This window comes from Nicotiana attenuata, chromosome 10 (genome assembly GCF_001879085.1).
Source record: "Nicotiana attenuata strain UT chromosome 10, NIATTr2, whole genome shotgun sequence".
NCBI classification, from domain to species: Eukaryota; Viridiplantae; Streptophyta; class Magnoliopsida; order Solanales; family Solanaceae; genus Nicotiana; species Nicotiana attenuata.
The window spans coordinates 13,998,084-14,018,701 of record NC_031998.1 but is presented as its reverse complement, the minus strand read 5'-3'; the positions used below and the strand labels follow the sequence as shown (position 1 = coordinate 14,018,701).

Sequence of the window (20,618 nt, the reverse complement as noted above, 5' to 3'; positions counted from 1 at the left end):
GACTGTATTTTACTTTACAAGTCAAAAAACAAATCACGTTGAATTTATTTTGGCAAAACGTAAATGTCACTCCTAAGGTAGGACATAATCTAGCTTCTCAAAATGTACAAAAACATCTATCAAACTAAGTCATTTTTAAGTCAACTATAATAAGTGTTTATACCAAAGGTGAGTTGATATCACAATAAGGAAAATGACATTGTACAGCCGCTATAAAAATAATAGTCGAAAAAAGTATATAAGATTTGTATACTTTTTTGTATATATACACACATTCTGTATGTTATATAAAAAAACAATACAAATTTTATATACTTTTTCGACTACCAAATATAAATCGTTTCTGGCGCAGCTAAAAGTGATAATACCCCAAAAAAGTATGCAAGTAACCTATTAAAATCGGTTAAATTACAAGACAACTATACCATCATTGAATACAACTACAATTTTGAAGAAACATGTACATGTCAAATCAAATGAAAGGCAACTGAAGCAAATATAATACAGCATATAAAAAAAGGGTTGGCTTTTGAAGAACAAAAAAACTAAATCTTCTGTTGAGATTAGGCAACAAGTAGTAAATCCAAGAACATCATATTCTTCAGTTTTCCTTTCCTTGCCCATCACCAACTGCTTCACTAACTTGTCAAGGGCTTTGCTTGGCATCCTTCCCAGAATATTTACCTGAAAATTTTCTTTTAACATAACATACTCTCTTCACAATGAATCAAAATTTTGTAGACAACCACTATATAATAATAAAAGTCTAATACCCTAAGCTAGATTTTCTCTGGGGTTGGGGGTAGATTTAGTCGGGGCATCTGCAGAAATGGCCTTTTTTTACGCCACTAGACTAATGGGGTAGTATTTAAAGAGTAGACATAAAAAAAGGCCATATAGTGCAAATAATCCGATTTTGTAAAGCAGTACATCCAGATTATTTAAAACCTTTCCAAATCCTTTTAATATCAAAAATAATCTTTCTGTAGCGAGGATCATTGAAATAAGCAAGAATACTATTTCGACGGAAAATACAACTTGCAGGGATTAATTCTTTCAAAGCGTGGCATAATATTTTCAAATCACTAACACAGAATTTGTTCACGATTCCATTCTCTCCATTTTAATAGCCTGACAGGAAAGAAGAAAAACAACAGCAGGTATTGCATGGAGGAAGATTGTGAAAATAAGTAAATACTTACCCGCACCCAATTTTTACTTTTTACACAAAATCAAGGTATTTAACCTAAGCAATTAAAAAATAAAGTGAAAATACAAATCACTTAACCGTGGTTAATGATAATTGTATGTATGAAAGACACTTGTCATGCATTTTTTGGTTTGGTGTAAACACTTTGTGCAAATAAGTTCTTATCATGAAAATATAGGGAAGCAAAGCAATACTCACAACGGAAATACACCACGGGCACTTTTACGTTGTTGATGAGTTCAAACTTATAAGTATCTCCTACTTGGACATCATTTGCTTCTCTGAACTGTTGCCATCCCCTGTTACTCCAAACATGATTTGTCATTGGCCCTAGTTGAACTTCGAGAATTATCTCACAACGTCTATTCATCAAGCCATCTGATTTTACAAAAGCCAATGGAAGATACTGCTCAAGTTTATCACATTGTTTAGACCAATGTCGTGTTAGCATTAGCATCATCAACAGATGTTGAAGCAGGTACTTGTGCTTTTGGAGCAGTCACTTTTGAGGTATGAATCTTAAGGCCTGTTATTCCTTTTAAAAGTACATGAAGGAAAAGACAGAATCAGAGAAATGAAAGGAAAAAATGTATGAATACATCAACAAGGGTTTGCTCTTGAAATCCGGACCTTGAGTGGAAACACTTTTACCATCCAAATCGATCTTCTTTCCTTCGGGCTGAAGTGATGCATTTCCTCTCAGATCTAGTTTTTAAAGACACAACAATATAAGAAACAAAACTAAAACCAAAAAGAGAATTTGGTTAGAAATGTTATTGTCACATTAAAGGTTGAAAATAAATTTTTAGCGGAAAAGAAGATATGAAAAGAAATTAGGAAGGGCTTATTCAACTCCCAGACTTATAGGGCTTCTTTCAAGGACCTGAAAAAGGTCAACTGCAGCCAAAGCCTAACTTGACCATAAGTAGCTCCAGATTTTATTCTCAGTTGATGGAATTTTTGAAAAACTCATAAAACTTGAGAAACATAAAATATATGCTACCAATAAATGAGCAAAAATGTCGTCCTTAGAAAAGCTTTAATAACTAGAGAAGGACCTTATAAGTTAATATTATGTCATTGTATTTACGATTTAAAGAAAGAAATAGACGTACACTAGCAGATGACATTTGGAATATGTTTTTATCAATTTCTGGACTTGCGTTAGTCATGCCTTACGGTATCAAGGATGCTTATGAGAGCTGGTGCCTTTTGAACTTCTTCGGATTGTGTCTGCTCCTTAGTTATTCAGTAAGTTTTTGTATGTGAGCAGTCACTCTTTCAGTCTTTTGTATATTTTTTCTACGCATCTTCATGATGCCATTTAATGAAATTATCTTACTTCATCAAAACCAAAAAAAAAAATGACAAAAAACTGGAGAATTGAATTAAATTTAAGAGGACATAGATGAGAAATTAACCGTGGAACTTCAATATAGGCTTCTCTCCATTGGCTACTATCTCAAACATTACTCGATCACCTCCTTTTAAGCAATTAGCAACGCAGAACTCACGCCATCCACCTCCAATGAAGGTGAATCTGCCACATGAATATAGCGTAAATGTCCATGACCTTTGCTCGTCTCTAACCATTATCGCACATTTCCTGTCTCTGAGACCATGTTGTCGTGCGAATGCGCTAGGAACATGCTGGAACAGTTTATAACCAGTATCACATAAGCAGTTCATATGTTTTTTCTGAATTTTCTCATAACTAGATGAGTTCTTACCAGAAAGCACTTTGAAAGGTAATAGGGTTTCATGGTACAAATGAAATGAGGATGACCAAGATGCAAGTCCTTAGCAGCTTCTACATTGGGAACAGCCTTGCATGATGATATGATGTTGGACTTTGGTTTTCCTGTTACATTTGTTAATTACACAAAAAGTCATGTAAGAAATATATATGGAAAGAATACTTACGAATTACGATATACGAACAGAAGAACATATCAATAGCTCAACATGATAGAATCTGTCTTGGAGGCTATAGATCTATCCTACTGTATGCAGATTTCTTGCATAGTAAAACTACTTTTCAGCTATGAAGACGATGAATCTACTTTCCCATATTCTCTCTTGCACTATCAGATCATGGTTTTATTCAAATTCAAATGCTTATTATTTGTGAAAAAGTCGGATATTTTCTCAATTCGGTTAATCAACTATATACAGTATTCATTGTGTAATACATCCTTCCTGAAAAGAAAAAAGTCATGTAAGTTAAATCAAATTCTCAATTAGTTATTGTGAATCATATCTTAGCACAACATTTTTCATCATGTAATACCTGTAGTGTATCAGATCTATGGGAAAGCTCAAACAAGACCTTACTAGCTCGGTTCTATTATCACATATCTGTTAGAAGTTAACTCTAGTTACCATTACAATTAGCCTATGTATTATAAATGAAAGGAAAAAAACGTATTAGATATAACAAGAAGGATTTGCTCGTGAAATCCAGACCTTGAGGGGAAACTCTTTCAGTATCCGAATTAGTCTTCTTTCCTTGGGGCCGTAATGATGCATTGTCTCTCAGATCTATTTTTAAATCGACATAAACAATCCACAATTTTAGAATTGCAACAGAATATGAATCTAAGCCAAGTAGAAAAAAATTGCTTTAGACACAATAAAAAAAGAAAATAAATTGAGGGGAAAAGGAGCGATGAAAGTTATTTTAGAAGGGCTAATTCGACTCTCAGAAAAATATAGCCTTTTTGTTAGGAAATCTTATCTCATAGTTTGCGCTACTCAGTGAAGTGCTTGAACAATCCCAACATAAAACTTGAGAAAGAACTTTTTGGAGAGCTGATGTAAATAGTTCAAAAGGCGTGCTACGAAACTCAAAAACATTTCTCAGTAACTGTTACTCTCAAGAAAGGGGAAAATCTTTCATAGATACTTCTTTTTTTTTTTTTTTTTGAGAAGGTAACATATTTGTATATTAAAAACACACTAAGATGCCAATTGAATGAACAAAATTCTCCTGTAAGCAAAAAATTCTCTCGGCGCACGATAACAGAGTACTCTTTCACTATATAGGCGCACGTTAGTGGTGCAACCAGCATACGCCACCGACGCCGGCATGGCGAAAGGCCGGTCACGGAAGATACAGAACGCGGCACAGGCTCCGGTTCAATTGGCTAAGGGAACACGAAGACCAGCTGGTGTTGCGGATGAGATTGTCACTGCTGCTATGCATGTGGCCACTGCTCAAGTGGAACAATCGAGTATACTCGAAGCTCAGGCGGAAATGGAACGATTAGGTGTGATGCTTACTCCACCTAATGGTGGGACTTCGAGGGGAAACCCTAGCATGGTGAATCAAAGCGGAATGGCTAAGATGCAAACAGGCCCACTCGTTGGGAAACTCAATTCTCTGCAGATTGCGGCTGTGAACCCACAAAAATCTGAGCTTACAAAGCAGCCACCACCACCTATGGAAGAGAAGAAGACGTGGGCGAATTTATTTACAGGGAATCGGCTAGCTTCAAAAGGTATCAATCTTCAATTTATTGCTCCGATAATAAAAAATGGTGTTAAAATGGTCCAATTTGATAAAGCTGAGATCGAAAAGGAATCAGAGACTTGGAAATATGCACTGATACTCTACGTGGTTGGGGAGTCTCCAACTATTGGGGCAATCACCAGATTCCTAGGGAGCAAGTGGACGTTTCAGCATAAGCCTCACATATACTACCATAATGACGGTTATTTTGTGATACGATTCTATAGCTGTGGTGATAGGGATGATGTCTTGATGTCTGGGCCTCATATGATGAATAGTAAACCTGTGATTGTCAAACCCTGGAGTACCAATTTCAATTTCAGTGAGGAGATACTCAAAACAATTCCCCTATGGGTAACGTTTCCTAATTTACCTCTGAGTTGCTGGAGCCCCAACTCTCTGAGCAGACTAGCTAGTGTATTAGGCACTCCTCTATGTGCTGATGAATGCACCTCTCGTAAAGAGAGGATCTCGTATGCCCGAGTACTAATTGAAATGGACATCACTGTCCCATTACCTGAAATTGTCATAGTGTTGGATTCATCTGGCAAGCCCTATGATCAAGAAGTTAGATATGGATGGTGGCCTCAGTATTGTCCAGTATGCTGCCAACTTGGACATATCTTTCAAGCCGAGCAAGTAAAGAACCAACTTAAGTAAGCCAAGATTGAGACAAGGAAGACTAAGCAAGTTTGGAAAAGCAAGGATGCCCCAATACAACCAATACCTGAGATGCCATCTAAGGAGGTGGAGGGTGTTCCTGAAAAATGAAAAAGATGGATGGACAACAGTAAAAGGGAAACCAGTTGCAAGGCCCCAGGTAGTCAATGAAAGTAGTCACTATCTGGTGGATGATGAGAATGGTTTCTCCCCTATGAGAGGAACCTCATTCCAGCGGGTGTTTCAAGCAGCCCTAGGAAAGATGGACACAAGATGCAGCTCTAGCAAAGGAAGAAAGCCTCCTGACCCCCACAGCAATCATCAATGATTATTGATACTTGGAATATTAGGGGTTTCAATAAGCTTTTTAAGCACAAGGAGATGAAGAAGATAGTAAATAAAGAGAAAATAGTAGTTTTAGCCATTACAGAACATAGAGTCATTAAACAAAATGCCTTAAAGATTATGAAGAAAGTCTTTCCTACCTGGAGTTGGCATGATAACTATGATACTAATGGGCGAGGAAGGATCTGGCTAGTATGGGATCACAGGCAGGTTGATGTTACAGTGCTTTGTACTAGCTCTCAGTTCATTCACTATGCTATCAGAAGTGCAGATTGTACTGTTGAGTTTGAATTCACTGCAGTATATGGCCTTCATACAATTGTTGATAGGAAGCATCTATGGCAGGATCTGACATGAATGGAGCCCAATATTCAGAGCCCATGGCTCATTATGAGAGATTTCAATGCAGTACTTCAACCTGATGACAGAATGGGAGGAAGTGCAATACAAGATACAGAGGTGAAAGATTTTGAGGAATTCTTGGAATCAACTGGCCTAACAGTGATGAAAACAGTGGGAAGGTTCTATACCTGGACTAACTCACACATTCACAGCAGAATTGATAGAGCTCTAGTTAATCCTTCTTGGATGTCTCTATGGCCCCAGCTTGCAGTTGAAGCTAAAGACCCCTATTTTTCTGATCATTCCATGCTTTGCATCACATTCAGTAGGAACCCAAGAATGGTTGCAAGACCTTTTAGGTTCCTGAATCACTTGGCTGCTCGTACTGATTTTCTTAATACTGTCTCTACTGTGTGGAATTGTATTGTGCAAGGGGAGTATATGGAGCAAATCTGGCATAAGCTCAAACTAATGAAGGTAGGGATGAAAACTTTAAACGACCATGGGTTCTGTAAAGTCGAGCAGAGGATACAAAATACCAGGCAAGACTTATATGATATTCAAGAGAAGCTAAGAACCTGCTACAGTGATCCAAACTTATATGATATGGAGAAAGAACTTAAACTCAATATAGAGAAATGGATCCTAGTAGAGGAAAGTATCCTGAGGCAACAATCTAGAGTTCAATGGTTGAGGCTAGAAGACACCAACTCAAGCTATTTCCATGCTTGTCTCAAGAATAGGATTGCTCAGAATCACATTAATAGGCTGACCACTACTACTGGAGATGTGGTATACACTGACAGGGCAATTGAAGAAGAGGTCATTGGATTATACAAGGGATTGCTAGGCACTTGTGCTACACAACTACCTGCAACTACACCTAGTGTGCTAGCTGCTGGCCCCATTCTGAATAGAGAGCAACAATTGTCCCTTATAGCTCCAGTCACAAGAGAAGAAGTTTACTTAGCCTTGAAAGATATATCTGATCTAAAGTCCCCAGGATGTGATGGTTCTAATGCCTGCTTCTTCAGGAAAGCATGACCTATTATTGGTGAGGATGTTTCTGATGCTGTGATCCAGTTCTTTCAAACCACACGGATGTATAAGGCTATCAACTGCACCACTGTTACATTGATCCCTAAGGTACAATCCCCCTCTACTATTAAGGAGTTTACGCCCATATCTTGCTGCACTATACTGTACAAACTGATTTCTAAGGTTATTACAAAGAGGATGCAGAATGTCATGGACTATCTAGTGGACAGTAGCCAGGCTGCCTTTGTTCCTGGGAGGGTTATAACTGATAACATCTTATTGAGCCATGAACTAGTAAGGGGCTATGGGAGAAAGAGCATCTCTCCAAGATGTATGATCAAGATTGACAAGCAGAAAGCATATGATTCTGTGGAGTGGACATTTATTGAACAAGTGCTGATTGGTCTGAATTTCCCTAGTGTATTTGTGGGCTGGACAATGACATGCCTTAGGCCAGTTCTTTCTCAATCACTATAAATGGGAAGCCTTCTAAACCTTTTGATGCCAAAAAAGGTTTAAGGCAAAGGGACCCTATGTCCCCCTTCCTATTTGTGTTAGTGACGGAGTACTTGAGCAGAGTATTGAAACAACTGGGGCAAAATCCGGATTTCAACTTCCACCCCAACTGTGCCAAGTTGAATATCATCCAATTGGGGTTTGCAGATGACTTACTTCTTTTCTGTAGAGGTGATGTTACATCAGTAAGGTACTTGATTGAGCACTTTCAGCACTTCTCAAATGTTTCTGGACTCATAGCTAATCCTGCCAAAAGCTCAATCTACTTTGGAGGCATGAACACTGATGTGCAACAAGAAATTTTGCAGATGCTCGGGTTCACTAAAAAAGAACTTCCCTTCAAATATCTAGGGATTCCCCTTAGCTCTAAAAGAATTTCATGTGAGCAATGTAAACCTCTGCTTTATAAGATTCTACAGAGAATCAAATCTTGGACTATCAAGCTCCTGTCCTATGCTGGTAGAGCACAACTCATCAAGTCTGTCTTATTCTCTGTACAAGTCTGCTGGGCTCAAATCTTTGTGCTCCCTAAGAAAGTTGTGCAAATCATAGAAGCTACATGTAGAAGTTTTCTGTGGGCAGGTGGTGCTGAACTCTTAAAGAAAGCATTATTGGCCTGGGACAGAGTATGTCAACCAACAACTGCTGGGGGCCTAAACATCTTAGACATCACAGCTTGGAACAAAATGGCTATTAGTAAATTGCTGTGGAACTTATGCCAAAAGAAAGACAAACTATGGGTTAAATGGATACACTGTTATTATGGGGCTAATAGCAACTTCCTGGAAGACATTCCAAAGCAGACTTCATGGATTATTCAGAAGATTATGAAGGCATCAAAGTACTATATCGAAGCAGGATATGAACTAAGTGACATATACAATATGGATCGATTTTCTTCAAGGGAGTTTTACCAGAGGCTAAGAGGTGAGTTTCCAAAGGTGGCCTGGAGGAAAATGGTATGTAACAACCTTGGACTACCCAAATGGATCTTTGTATTAAGGCTAGCAGCTCATGGCAAGCTATATACAAGGGATAGGCTAAGTAAATGGGGGATGACTAGCGATACAACATGCCCTTTGTGTGGCCAGGAAAATGAAAGTCACTCCCACTTGTTCTTTGCATGTGAAGTGGTTGCTCAAATCTGGCAGAAACTTCTCAAATGTCAAGGTATCAACAGGAGGCCTAGGAACTGGGAAGATGAACTACAATGGCAATCAAGTTTGCTAATGGAAGGTGTGCGAGAGCAGAGGTGTACAGAATGTGTTTTGCAGTTGCAGTCTATGCTAAATGGAGAGAAAGGAATATGAGAGTATTTCAAAGTAATCAACAGCCTGTGAATTTAATGACCAAACATATAATCCGAGAGGTGTATTTTAGAGGTAGTCAGAAACCCAAAGTAGCAAGGTGGTTAGCAAATTTTGACTTCTACCCTACGTAGGTTAGTTCATAGGTGATTTTGATCATGAGCCTGACTTGGAGTGTTGGGACTATTATCCAACTCTCAGTCACCAAATGCTTTGTAATTCAACACCCATTTTGGTAATAAAATCTTTTATTTACCAAAAAAAAAATATTAAAAACACACTACACAAAGGGTGTGTAGTCCCCCATATTTACAAGAACCAAAACAAACCCCTAGTCTTTGTTCTTCTCATAAGGATTCTAAAACATCAAAAATAGATTCAAGACTTCTTGTTTACACCAAAAATAGAACAGGACAAGACATTTCATTTTCAATTTTTGGATGCTACTGGCCTTGTCTTCAAAACATATGTGATTTCTTTCTTCCCAAATTGTCCACCAAATGCAAGCAGGATCATCCTCCATCTCCTTTCATAGATACTTCTTTTCTTTTTTTTGATGAAGTAAGGTGTTGTATTGCTGGCATCAAGAAGATGCAAATAGTACTCTCTCTTTCATAGATACTTCTAAATATACTTTAATAAAATTACTACATTTAAGACTCTTTAATAAATAAAAACATCAATGATGAGTTTGTATTTTATTATCAGTTGATGGAATTGGTCATTTGAAAGACTTCATAATAACTTGAGAAAACATAAAAGATATACTACTAACATCAAAACAAACTTGGCAAATGGTGCCTACTATTTTTCGTGCATCTGGAATGAGAGGAATCACAGATTGAATTTCAACTCCTAGTCACTCTGTTAAAGCAATTTGTCTAAACAATTTATTTAGTTGGTTCAACCAAGTTCCTGTAACTAGCATTGAACTTTGTGTTTGCTCTTTAGTTATTCAGTAAGTTTTTGTATGTGCGCGGTCACTCTTTTGTCTATTTTTGCTACGCATCAAGATGATGCCATTTAATGAAATTATCTTACTTCATCCCAAAAAAAAAAGAGAACTAGACAAAAAATTGGAGAACTGGATTAACTTTAAGAGAAGGGCTTAGATGAGAAGTTAACCGTAAAACTTCAATATAGGCTTCTCTCCATTGGCAACTATCCCAAACATTACTCGATCTCCTTCCTCTAAGCAATTTGCAATGCAGAAGTCATGCCATCCACCTCCAATGTAGGTGACTATGCCACATGAATATAGCGTAAATGTCCATGACCTTTGCTCATCTCTTATCATTATCGTACATTTCCTGTCTCTGAGACCATGTTGTCGTGCGAATGGGCTAGGAACACGCTGGAACAGTTTATAACCAGTTTCACATAAGCAGTTCATATGTTTTTTCTGAATTTTCTCATAACGAGATGAGTTCTCACCAGAAAGCACTTTGAAAGGTAATAGGGTTTCATGGTACAAATGAAATGAGGATGACCAAGATGCAAATTCTTAGCAGCTTCTACATTGGGAACAGCCTTGCATGATGATATGATGTTGGACTTCGGTTTTCCTGTAACATTTGTTAATTACACAAAAAGTCATGTAAGAAATATATATGGAAAGAATACTTACGAATTACGAGATACGAACAGAAGAACATATCAATAGCTCAACATGATAGAATCTGTCTTGGAGGCTATAGATCTATCCTACTGTATGCAGATTTCTTGCATAGTAAAACTACTTTTCAGCTATGAAGACGATGAATCTACTTTCCCATATTCTCTCTTGCACTATCAGATCATGGTTTTATTCAAATTCAAATGCTTATTATTTGTGAAAAAGTCGAATATTTTCTCAATTCGGTTAATCAACTATATACAGTATTCATTGTGTAATACATCCTTCCTGAAAAGAAAAAAAGTCATGTAAGTTAAATCAAATTCTCAATTAGTTATTGTGAATCATATCTTAGCACAACATTTTTCATCATGTAATACCTGTAGTGTATCAGATCTATGGGAAAGCTCAAACAAGACCGTACTAGCTATGTTCTACTATCACACATCTGGTAGGAGTTAACTCTAGTTACCATTACTATTAGCCTAGGTATTAGAAATGAAATGCAAAAAACGTAGTAGATACAACAAGAAGGATTTGCTCGTTAAATCCAGACCTGGAGTGGAAACTCTTTCAGTATCCGAATTAGTCTTCTTTCCCTCGGGCTGGAATGATGCATTTTTTCTCAGATCTAGTTTTTAAATCGACACAAACAATCAACATTGTTAGAATTGCAACAGAATATGAATCTAAAATCAAGTAGAAAAGAATTTCTTTAATCACATTAAAGAAAGAAAATAAATTGAGGGGAAAAGGAGAGATGAAAGTTATTTTAGAAGGGTTAATGCGACTCTCAGAAACATATAGCTTTTTTGTTAGGAAATCCTATCTCGTAGTATGCGTTACTCAGTGAAGTGCTTGAATAAGCCAAAACTTGAGAAAGAACTTTTTGAAGAGCTGCTGTAAATAGTTCAAAAGGCCTTCTACGAAACTCAAAACATTTCTCAGTAACTGTTACTCTCAAGAAAGGGGAAAATCTTTTGTAGATACTTTAGTAAAATACTAAATTTAAGATATATTTGAGAAAACATTAAAGATATATTACTAAAAAATGAACAGATATGGTGTGGTCTGTTTCACCAGGACACTACTGTTCACCAACAAAATGTATGTCCAGTATTTTAAAATTCAAACCATAGAAACTAAATATGAAGATAAGAACAGTAACCACGAGAGTTTTAAAGTATTTATCATCCAAAGAAAGAAATAGATAAAAAGTGAAAACTGGATGAAATTTAAGAGAAGGGCTTAGGTGAAAATTTTGCCATGAAACTTCAATATAGGTTTTTCTCCACTGGCAACTATCTCAAATGAAATGAGGTAATATGGTAATATGGTTTCATGGTACAAATGAAAATAGGGTGAGAGAGAGGCATGCTCTTCGCAGCTTCTACGTTAAGGAAAGCCTTGTGTGATGTCATGAGGTTGGACTTTGGTTTTTCTGTTACATTTGCTAATTACACATAAAGCCATGTAAGAAATAGAAATATTTTGTGGAACTGATACTTCCAATATACGAACAAAAGAACATATGAATAATTAATTATACACAAATACATGACTAGAAATTAAATATGACTGAAAAGATTACAGTTAAAGTATGAATAGCATCTAAACATGCACCTCAGCTTTTGGCTAATTGTTTATCTAATAAAAGTTGAAACTTATTATAAGGTTAAGAGAAATAACTTGCAAATTCATCAAGTATAAACTGATTGTACTATAATAAGCATCAATTGATTAATTTTGTGATGCTATTGATGTTTGTTTCAGTAATTACAGTGTAGTAGCAGTATAGTGCTACTGTTTAAAGTTCTAATTTCCTTTAGAAGATCATAAACTACTGCTTTAGTATATACTCATGTCATCAATATATCTCCGGAAAGGTTGAGGACTACACTGCATCTCTAATGTGACTCTAAAGATCTTTACCATTTGAAATCAAATTTCCAACTGTTTGGTTGGGTAAATTTTTAGAAGTGTAGTTGATATGAGAATCATGTTTTACAGTTTGGAGTTTGGACAATCAAACACTAAGATAGTGTTTGGACATAAATTTGGTTGAAACTTGAAAAAAAAAAGTTTTTGAAGTTGTGCTGATTAATAATTTTTGGAAGTTGAAGTTGTGTTTGGACATGCATTTTATTTGAAAAAAAATGGAAGTTTTGTGAGTGGAAGAAAAAACTTCACCCAAAAACTGGTTTAACTTGAGAAAAAAATTCAAATTTTTTTCAAAAACTGATCGTGTTTTCAAAAAAAAAAAATTGAAAAAATATACCCAAAATTTATGGCCAAACGGGTGCTAAATAATTTGATTGAAGATGTAATACAGTGTTATGGTATATATAACAAAGTAAAAAGATTGTTGAAAATTAAGAGATAGCTTAAATGAGAAAACTTACGATGGAATTTCCATATTGGTCTTTCTCCATTAGCAACAACCTTAAACATTATATGATCTCCAACCTTTATGTCATTTGCATCACGGAATTCACCCCATTTACCTCCAATATAGACTTGACATAGGAGGTATATAGCTTTAAATTCCATGACCTTTGTCTTTCATCTCTAATAATCAAACCACATTTCTTGTTTCTGAAGCCGTTTGCAGTAAATAACGCCAATAAACCAAGGGGAAGAAAAATAAAATGGTGCACAAGTCTCCTTTAGCCCGAAGATTCTTGAAGGGTTAGGGCGAAATGAATTTCGAAACTTACAAAGTAACCTTTCGAAAAGCAATAGGATCTAACTGTGCATACAACATGAGATTGACCAATAGGGTTTTGAGGAGCAGCTTCTGCATGGGGAGAAGTCTTGCATCGTCAATTGTAGACAAATCCATATCAATAAATTAAATATGATCAAAACATGAATAAGATACAAACATCCACCCCATCTTTGAGCTAATTTTTAATCTAAACAAATTGAATGTTAAGGGAATTAAGTTGCAAATTCATCAAGTTTAAGCTAATGGGTTCTAAAGATATCACCTTTGATTTCAAATTTCTTGGAAGGATCTTTAACAGTATGCGCTTCTTCTTCGTCTTGCAAATACTCCGCATACTCTCTGTCACAGTGACTTGAATCAAAGATGGTAACCTCAAACTCCATCTCTCCTTCATGTCTGAAAATCAATAAATCTCCTAACCGTAAATCATGCTCTTCTGCAAACTTTTCCCAACCCTCTTCCAGTCGCTGGCCATTCAGCTTCACCAGCCACTTCTTACTACCCCTTCTCAGTACTGCATGTTCATGCTCATGTCCCTTTAGATACTTCAGAAAACCTTTAGGAATTTTCTGCAGTACAACATCAACTTAGAGTTGTCTTGTTAGAAACCATCAAGCAATTTTGTTTAGTAAGTGAAACAGTAATGTTTTTCTACCCAGATCAACAATTAAAAAGGGCAAAGGGTCAAATTTGCCCCTGAACTATGAGAAATGGTCTATGTCTGCCTTTGGTAATAGTCGGGGTCAATCATATGCCCTTGCCGTAACAAAAATGGGTAATATTTTTCCCTTATTGACTAATGAAACTGATTAGGACAGTTTACTGCTACGTGTCCAAAATTTAATAACGAGAGAAGGGTCAAACTTGCCCTGAACTAAGCGAAATGGTCTAGATATTGCCTCCTTTAATAGTTTCGGTCAATCATGCCGGTAGATATGAATTCTCGAAGGAAACGTGGCAAGAGAGCTGCTCTATTTCACGGAATTGAGGAAGAAGGTATAAGGACTTCTTCATCATACCCTTCGCACAAATTGATGAACAAGAGAATGAGAGGGTAATAGATTCATTGCATGATATGGTTAATCTGCTAAAAAGATCGTCCATTGACACCACCCTTGTGGTGGACCTTGGGATGTGCTGCTTTTCGGAGCTCTTCTATCAAGTATCTTTCCGATTGAAAATATTCAGACCCAGCCCAGTGAATTTTCAGATCCATTACAGCTGAGAACTACCACTACCAATGCAAACAAGCTCTAAGATTCGTTGGGGCTTTAAGCGCAAAGCGCAAATACAGCGTGGGTTTTAATTAAGAAAGATGTAAATGGAGAAAAATATACAAATATGTCTGTGTCGTCGAAGACAAATAATTACAAGTTTACAGCATGAATAATAAATATATGCGCAAAGAAGTTGAAAAATATTAACGATAAAGTGAAATATCAATTGTTTAATGTCGCTTCCTCCGGACTAAGCTCATTGGGCAAGGAAAGTATGTCTTCTTACCGCCTTGATGACGACAAGTGCCCACTAGGCGAGGCAAAGCACAAGTAAGATAGTAGGTGGCATGGGAATAAGGAACTTAAAAATTCATAACAAGAGCTTAATGTGTATATGGCTATGGAGGTATGGAGGTATGGCAGGGAAGAAAATAACCTGTGGAAAGAGGTGGTAACTCAAAAATATGGGAAAATGGGTCATTGGTGCACCAAACCTATCAACACAGCCTATGGGATGAGCAATTGGAAGTCCATCAGAGCATTATGGGAAGACTTTACAGCTAATACTGAATTCTGCCATGGGAATGGTAGAAAAATAGCATTTTGGTCTGATAAATGGATAGGGCATGAACCTTTAAGAGATAGGTTTCCAGAAATATTTAGGTTAGCACTTCTGCCTAAGTCAACAATCAGTGAAGTATGGAGCCAACATGGATGGAATCTCGCTTTCAGGAGAGCATTAAATGATTGGGAAATGGGGACAGTGACTGCATTCTATCTAACTTTGGAGGGATTAAGAAGACCCAATGATAGTGAGGATACCATGGTATGGAATGGTAGGGGCAGTAAGGTATTCACAGTAAGAGATGCATATACTTATTTCTCCAATAATGGACAACAAATCATCAACTGGCCTTGGAAGCAAATTTGGAAGATGAAGATACCTTACAAGGTTAACTGCTTTACATGGCTAGTAGCAAGGAGGGCTTGTCTAACTCAGGATATTCTTCAGAGAAGGGGTATGCAATTAACCTCCAGATGCTTCCTCTGGAACTATGCTGGTAAAATGGTCAGTCAGAAAAAATGGTGGAGGATTATCCCAGCTTGCATCTGGTGGACCATATGGAAGGAAAGAAATAGCAGATGTTTTGAAGAAAGGAGTAGCTCCATACAAGTAGTTAAAATGAATTGTATTTTAAATTTTCACTTTTGGTGTAAACAGTTTTCTGTAGGAGATGCAGAATCTATTCTACAATTTTTGGAAGCCTTGTAAAGTTCACAAGGATAGTACCTTGTAAATACTGTTGCCAGCATAATCTTTGTGCTGATGAATAAAATTTGTTACCATTCTCAAAAAACATGTTTTGCACCTCGCATCAAGGCCTAAGTGCGCCTTTGACAACACTGCTACCAGTAACTTTTACAGTTGCCTGAATTTTCAATGACCATCCTCGTCTTGTCTCATCTCCTCTCCCCCTAGCTACTCCGATAGAACCGTCTCAGCTATCAAACCCCAATTATTTGGTCATTTTCGCCCACTACCCAGACTCCTTATCCCTTAGCCGGTATCTGTTTTGCCCGAGAATGGTATAAATTATCTGTTGCAGTGGAACATTGTTTCACTATTTCCATATCTCCAATTTGTCGTTGTTCGTCGGTTTAAAAGATTAAAATAGGTGGGGGTGTTTAAAGGCGGAGAGGATAAAAAGGGATAGTTAATTTTTAAGCCACGAATGTCATATCTAGGCCATTTCGCACAGTTCTCGGGCAAAATTTGACCCTTCTCCTGTTATTAAAATTTGGACATGTGACAGCAAACCGTGCTAATCAGTTCAGTTAGCCATTGAGGCTAAATATAACCCAGTTTTGTAACAAACTAACAGCAAAGGCATGATTGACCCCAACTATCAACGGAGGGTATATGTAGACATTTTTGCATAGTTCATGAGCAAATTTAACCTTTTTGCATGTTCATATGGACTATGTTTTTCTTTTCTGGGACAAATTGTTACATCCATATCATATAGTAGTATATAAATATATAAGCAAAGATGAAATAATTACTAAAAACGGTTAATTTTGACTCACCAGAGCGCGTTTGAAGCCTGGCAGAATAGGCTTGAAAAATTGAGGCTTCGCTGGACGGACTTTCATAGCCAGCTGTCACAAAAATGCAGTTAACTATCTTTTTCTACTTTGTAATTGATAGAATTGAAAGATTGAAACTTCAATTCAGTTGAGAGGATGCAATTATTTGGTAACTGAAACTTGAAAGGACTGTCAGCTTTCACTGTGGGACTGTGTGAAATTTGACGAAATTTTCAATGAATCCCGAAGCAATTGGGATAAATATTTTATTTACAGGCGTGGGAACTGGGAACTGGCGGGTAAACCAGTCAATATGGGCTAGCCTATGCAGGCCTTGTATTTGACGGACTGGGGCCGGGTCGGTCCAACATTTCTATGGGCCTTAAAATTTCAACTCAGTCCTGTGTGGGGGGAGAAGTGGGTAAAAATTGCACGGGAGCTCTATTTGGTCGGCCCCATTTAACCTATACCTATTTTTTTTAAAAGTTTTATCTTGTACCCACTTTTTAAACAACTTCAGCCCCCTTTCTCCTCCTCCTTCTCCTCATTCGTTTTCTTCTTCTTCTTCTTTCTTTTGTTGTTGTTGGTGCTGCTATAAAACTTCAGTTCATGGGATGATTGTCATAAGTATATTTATCAAATTATTTAAAAATAGATTATAAATAATTATGTAAGTTAGTAGACAATAAATTATAAATCACATAAAACAATGTGAAGACTTCTTCGTGTATGGATATACATAAATCTTAACAATGTGGAAAAAAGTTTGGAAGACATTGATCTAAATACTCGATCTCTATCTTTCATGAACAGCAGAAACTGTTTTCATCTATAGTAGAAACTGTTTCAGATTTGGGAGCAAGCGTACGTTGTAGTAGTTTACTGGTTTTTGGATGAGATTGTTCATCTGCTTTGTGTTTTGCAACAATTTGCAATGTATTTAGTTCCTGGTTTTGGTTCTTGGAAGGTCAGTGTAAAAGTGGAGAAAACCTAAATTCAGTAAAAAAAACTTCAGCTTATACAGTGCTGAAGTTTTTACAAATGAACTAAATAACTTCAGCATCTTCTGCTGGAGTTTTTGAAAAAGCTTATCCAGAACAAAAAAACTTCAGCTTATTTAGGGCTGAAGTTTTTACAAATGAACTAAATAACTTCAGCATTTTCTGCTGAAGTTTTTGAAAAAGCTTATCCAGGACAAAAAAAAAATTCAACTTATTTAGGGCTGAAGTTTTTACAAATGAACTAAATAACTTCAGCATCTTCTGCTAAAGTTTTTGAAAAAGCTTTATGACAAAACTAATGAATCCAGGACAAAAAAACTTCAGTTATTTTAGTGTTGAAGTTTTTGCAAATGAACTAAATAACTTCAGCATCTTATCCAGGACAAAAAAACTTCAGCGTGATGTTTTGCCCGTCTACTAGAATGCTGAAGTTTTGCATGATTGTCATTGCTACTTCAGTCCCGTATGCTGAAGTTACGCGAAAAAGTGGGTACGCTTGCAATTTTATTTGCAAAGCGGGCACAAGATAAAACATGACCAAAAAAGCGGGTATAGATGCAAATCCCCTGAGAAGTGCACAGTTAGCCGTAAAAATTGCACGGGGCGCCCTATTTAGTGGCCCCCATTTAACCTTTACCCATATTTTTAAAATTGTTTAATCTATACCTTAATTTTTACATCTTCAGATTAGTGGTCGCCTCCTCTTCTTTTCTTGCGACATGTGCGCCCCTTTCTTCCTCCAATTCTTTTCCTCTTCTTCTTCTTCTTTCTCTCTCAAACACATGAGACTCTATGTAATTATTATTGATTGAATATGAAATATACAGTTTTGCATTAAGTACATTGTACGATGCCCATGTCGTGATCAAAGTCAAACTTTTCCTCTGCGCATTAGAGGAGGCAATGAAACTTAGGGCGTGATTAAGAAAAAAATTGCTACGATGTCTTGAGTTCGATTCTTTCACTTTTGCTCGGAGAGAAAGAGATATGCTCTTAAAGAAGTGGTAGTGTTTGGGATATACAGAGGGATATGCGCGAAGCTATTTAAGGAGGAAGACACAGAATTTGTAATCCTTTGTATGATTATATTGTAGTATTACAATAAGAAATGAATTCAAGGGGTTAGAAAAAATCTTGATTTTTTATCTAATTTGGTTGTGTTCTTCAGCTAATTCCAAGTCTGAAGTTCTTTTCGGGTCTGAAGTTTGCACCACAAACTGAAGAACTTCACACTAATTTGTCTGAAGTTTGCACTATGAACTGAAGTTTTCCGATTGTCTTTGCAAATCAGGCCAAACTCGAGGCGAAAATATCTGAAGACTTTGATAAGGTCACACTTTGGGCAAAAATTATGAAGTTCAAACTTCAGATATAATTTTTTGCTACTTCAGGCCCTTATGTCTGAAGTTATCCGAAAAGTGGGTAGACTTGTAATTTTTTATGCAAAGCGGGTATATGTTCAATAGTAACCTTAAAACTGGGTATAGATGCAAATGCCCCCAGTTAGTCACTAATTAGAGATGTCTTTATTTTTTAGCCACTGTTTAAAATGTATTTACTCTTTAGCCAGTGTTTAAATTTTACCCGTCCGGACGAAAATACCTCTGTGCTAGACATGGGTGCTGTGTAAATATTAAGGACATGGTGTCCTTAACTTCATGAATGTTGTGTAAATATTAAGGACAAAGTGTCATGTATTTGCACCTTTCGTTGTTAAACTTTAGGACCTCATGTCCTTAACTTCATATGTGCAGTGTAAATATTAAGGACATGGTGTCCTTAACTTCATGTGTGCAGTGTAAATGTTAAGGACAAAGCATCCTCAACTTTATGCGTGTTGTGTAAATATTAAGGACATGGGGTGCGTTTGGTATAACGAAAAATGCTTTTCGTGGAAATGTTTTTCAAGAAAATATTTTCTTGGAAAACAAGTAGTAATCTTATTCATTTTCTAGTGTTTGGTACGAAAATTAAGGAAAATAACTTCTCAAGAGTATTCATAAATAATTTAGATATAATAAACATGAAGACATAAACTTTCGAACCAACAACCTTCCGAACCCACAAATTTTATAAACTTTCGGAACCGCGAACTTTCGAACCCGTAAACTTTCAAACACATAAACCTCCGAACTCATAAATTTGGAACTTGTAAAATTTCGAACCTATTAACCAAAAGATGAAAAAGCTAAAAGTGAAATTATATTAAACGAAATATCTTGTGCGGTGCGGGGGTGGATGGGTGGTGCAGAAAAATAAAAAAATAAAAGTTTGAAAATTATTAAAAAAACAGTCTTTTTGTGGGGGGAGGGGGCCCAGTGGGGGCGGGGGGAGGAGGGAGGGGTAGCAAGGTGGGTGGTGACAGAAAAAAAAACTGAAATTTGAAGAAAAAAGCCTTTTTGGAGAGAGGGGTGGGGTGGGTGGGTGTGGGGGTGTGGGGTGCGGAAGGTTGAGAAGGAGTTTTGGAAAATGTTTTCCCTTCTCTTGATAAGGAAAATATTTTCCTCCAATTAGAGGAAAATGAGTTCATAAGGAAAATATTTTCCAAAATATGTAAGCCAACCAAACATGGGAAAATTTAAAAATATTTTCCGGAAAATGTTTTCCTTCATACCAAACACACCCATGGTCTCTTTAACTTCATGAATGCTATGTAAATATTAAGGACAAAGTACCCTGTATTTGCACCTTCCGTTGTTAAACTTTAGGACATCATGTCCTTAACTTCATATGTGCAGTGCAAATGTTAAGGACATGGCATCCTTAACTTCATGTGTGCAGTGTAAATGTTAAGGACACCATATCCTTAATATTTCACAGCACTCATGAAGAAAGGGTAAAAATATCTTTTTTACGTATTAATTTTAATAGAGTAGTGGCTATTTTTGCACAACATTAAAAAAACTGGATAAAAACTAAAAAGCATGCTAAATAGTGGCTATCCCACGCCATTTCTACTCCTATGTGGGGCACGGGCTCCGACGGGCCGGTCCACAATTCTTTATAAACATTTTTTTAAATTTAAGTTAAAATCTAAAAG

At 36.6% G+C, this 20,618-nt stretch overlaps 1 protein-coding gene across 4 annotated transcripts; it reads right to left on the bottom strand.

Annotated features, from left to right (window-relative positions):
* On the bottom strand, positions 400–16,853 carry LOC109233042 (B3 domain-containing protein REM2-like). 4 transcript variants are annotated; one of them, XM_019398784.1, is made up of 11 exons: positions 16,578–16,853; positions 13,535–13,841; positions 11,101–11,175; positions 10,364–10,494; positions 10,055–10,283; positions 3,677–3,751; positions 2,941–3,071; positions 2,632–2,860; positions 1,841–1,915; positions 1,409–1,736; positions 400–684 (listed from the first exon to the last, which is right to left on the bottom strand). In XM_019398784.1, exons 1-10 carry the CDS (start codon positions 16,641–16,643, stop codon positions 1,639–1,641), a joined length of 1,416 nt encoding a protein of 471 aa, XP_019254329.1. In that variant the 5' UTR covers positions 16,644–16,853; the 3' UTR covers positions 400–684; positions 1,409–1,638. The 4 variants fall into 4 exon arrangements, with proteins under 4 accessions (XP_019254329.1, XP_019254328.1, XP_019254330.1 ...); XM_019398783.1 differs by having other exon boundaries at positions 1,409–1,745; positions 16,578–16,852; XM_019398785.1 differs by lacking the exon at positions 3,677–3,751 and having other exon boundaries at positions 1,409–1,745.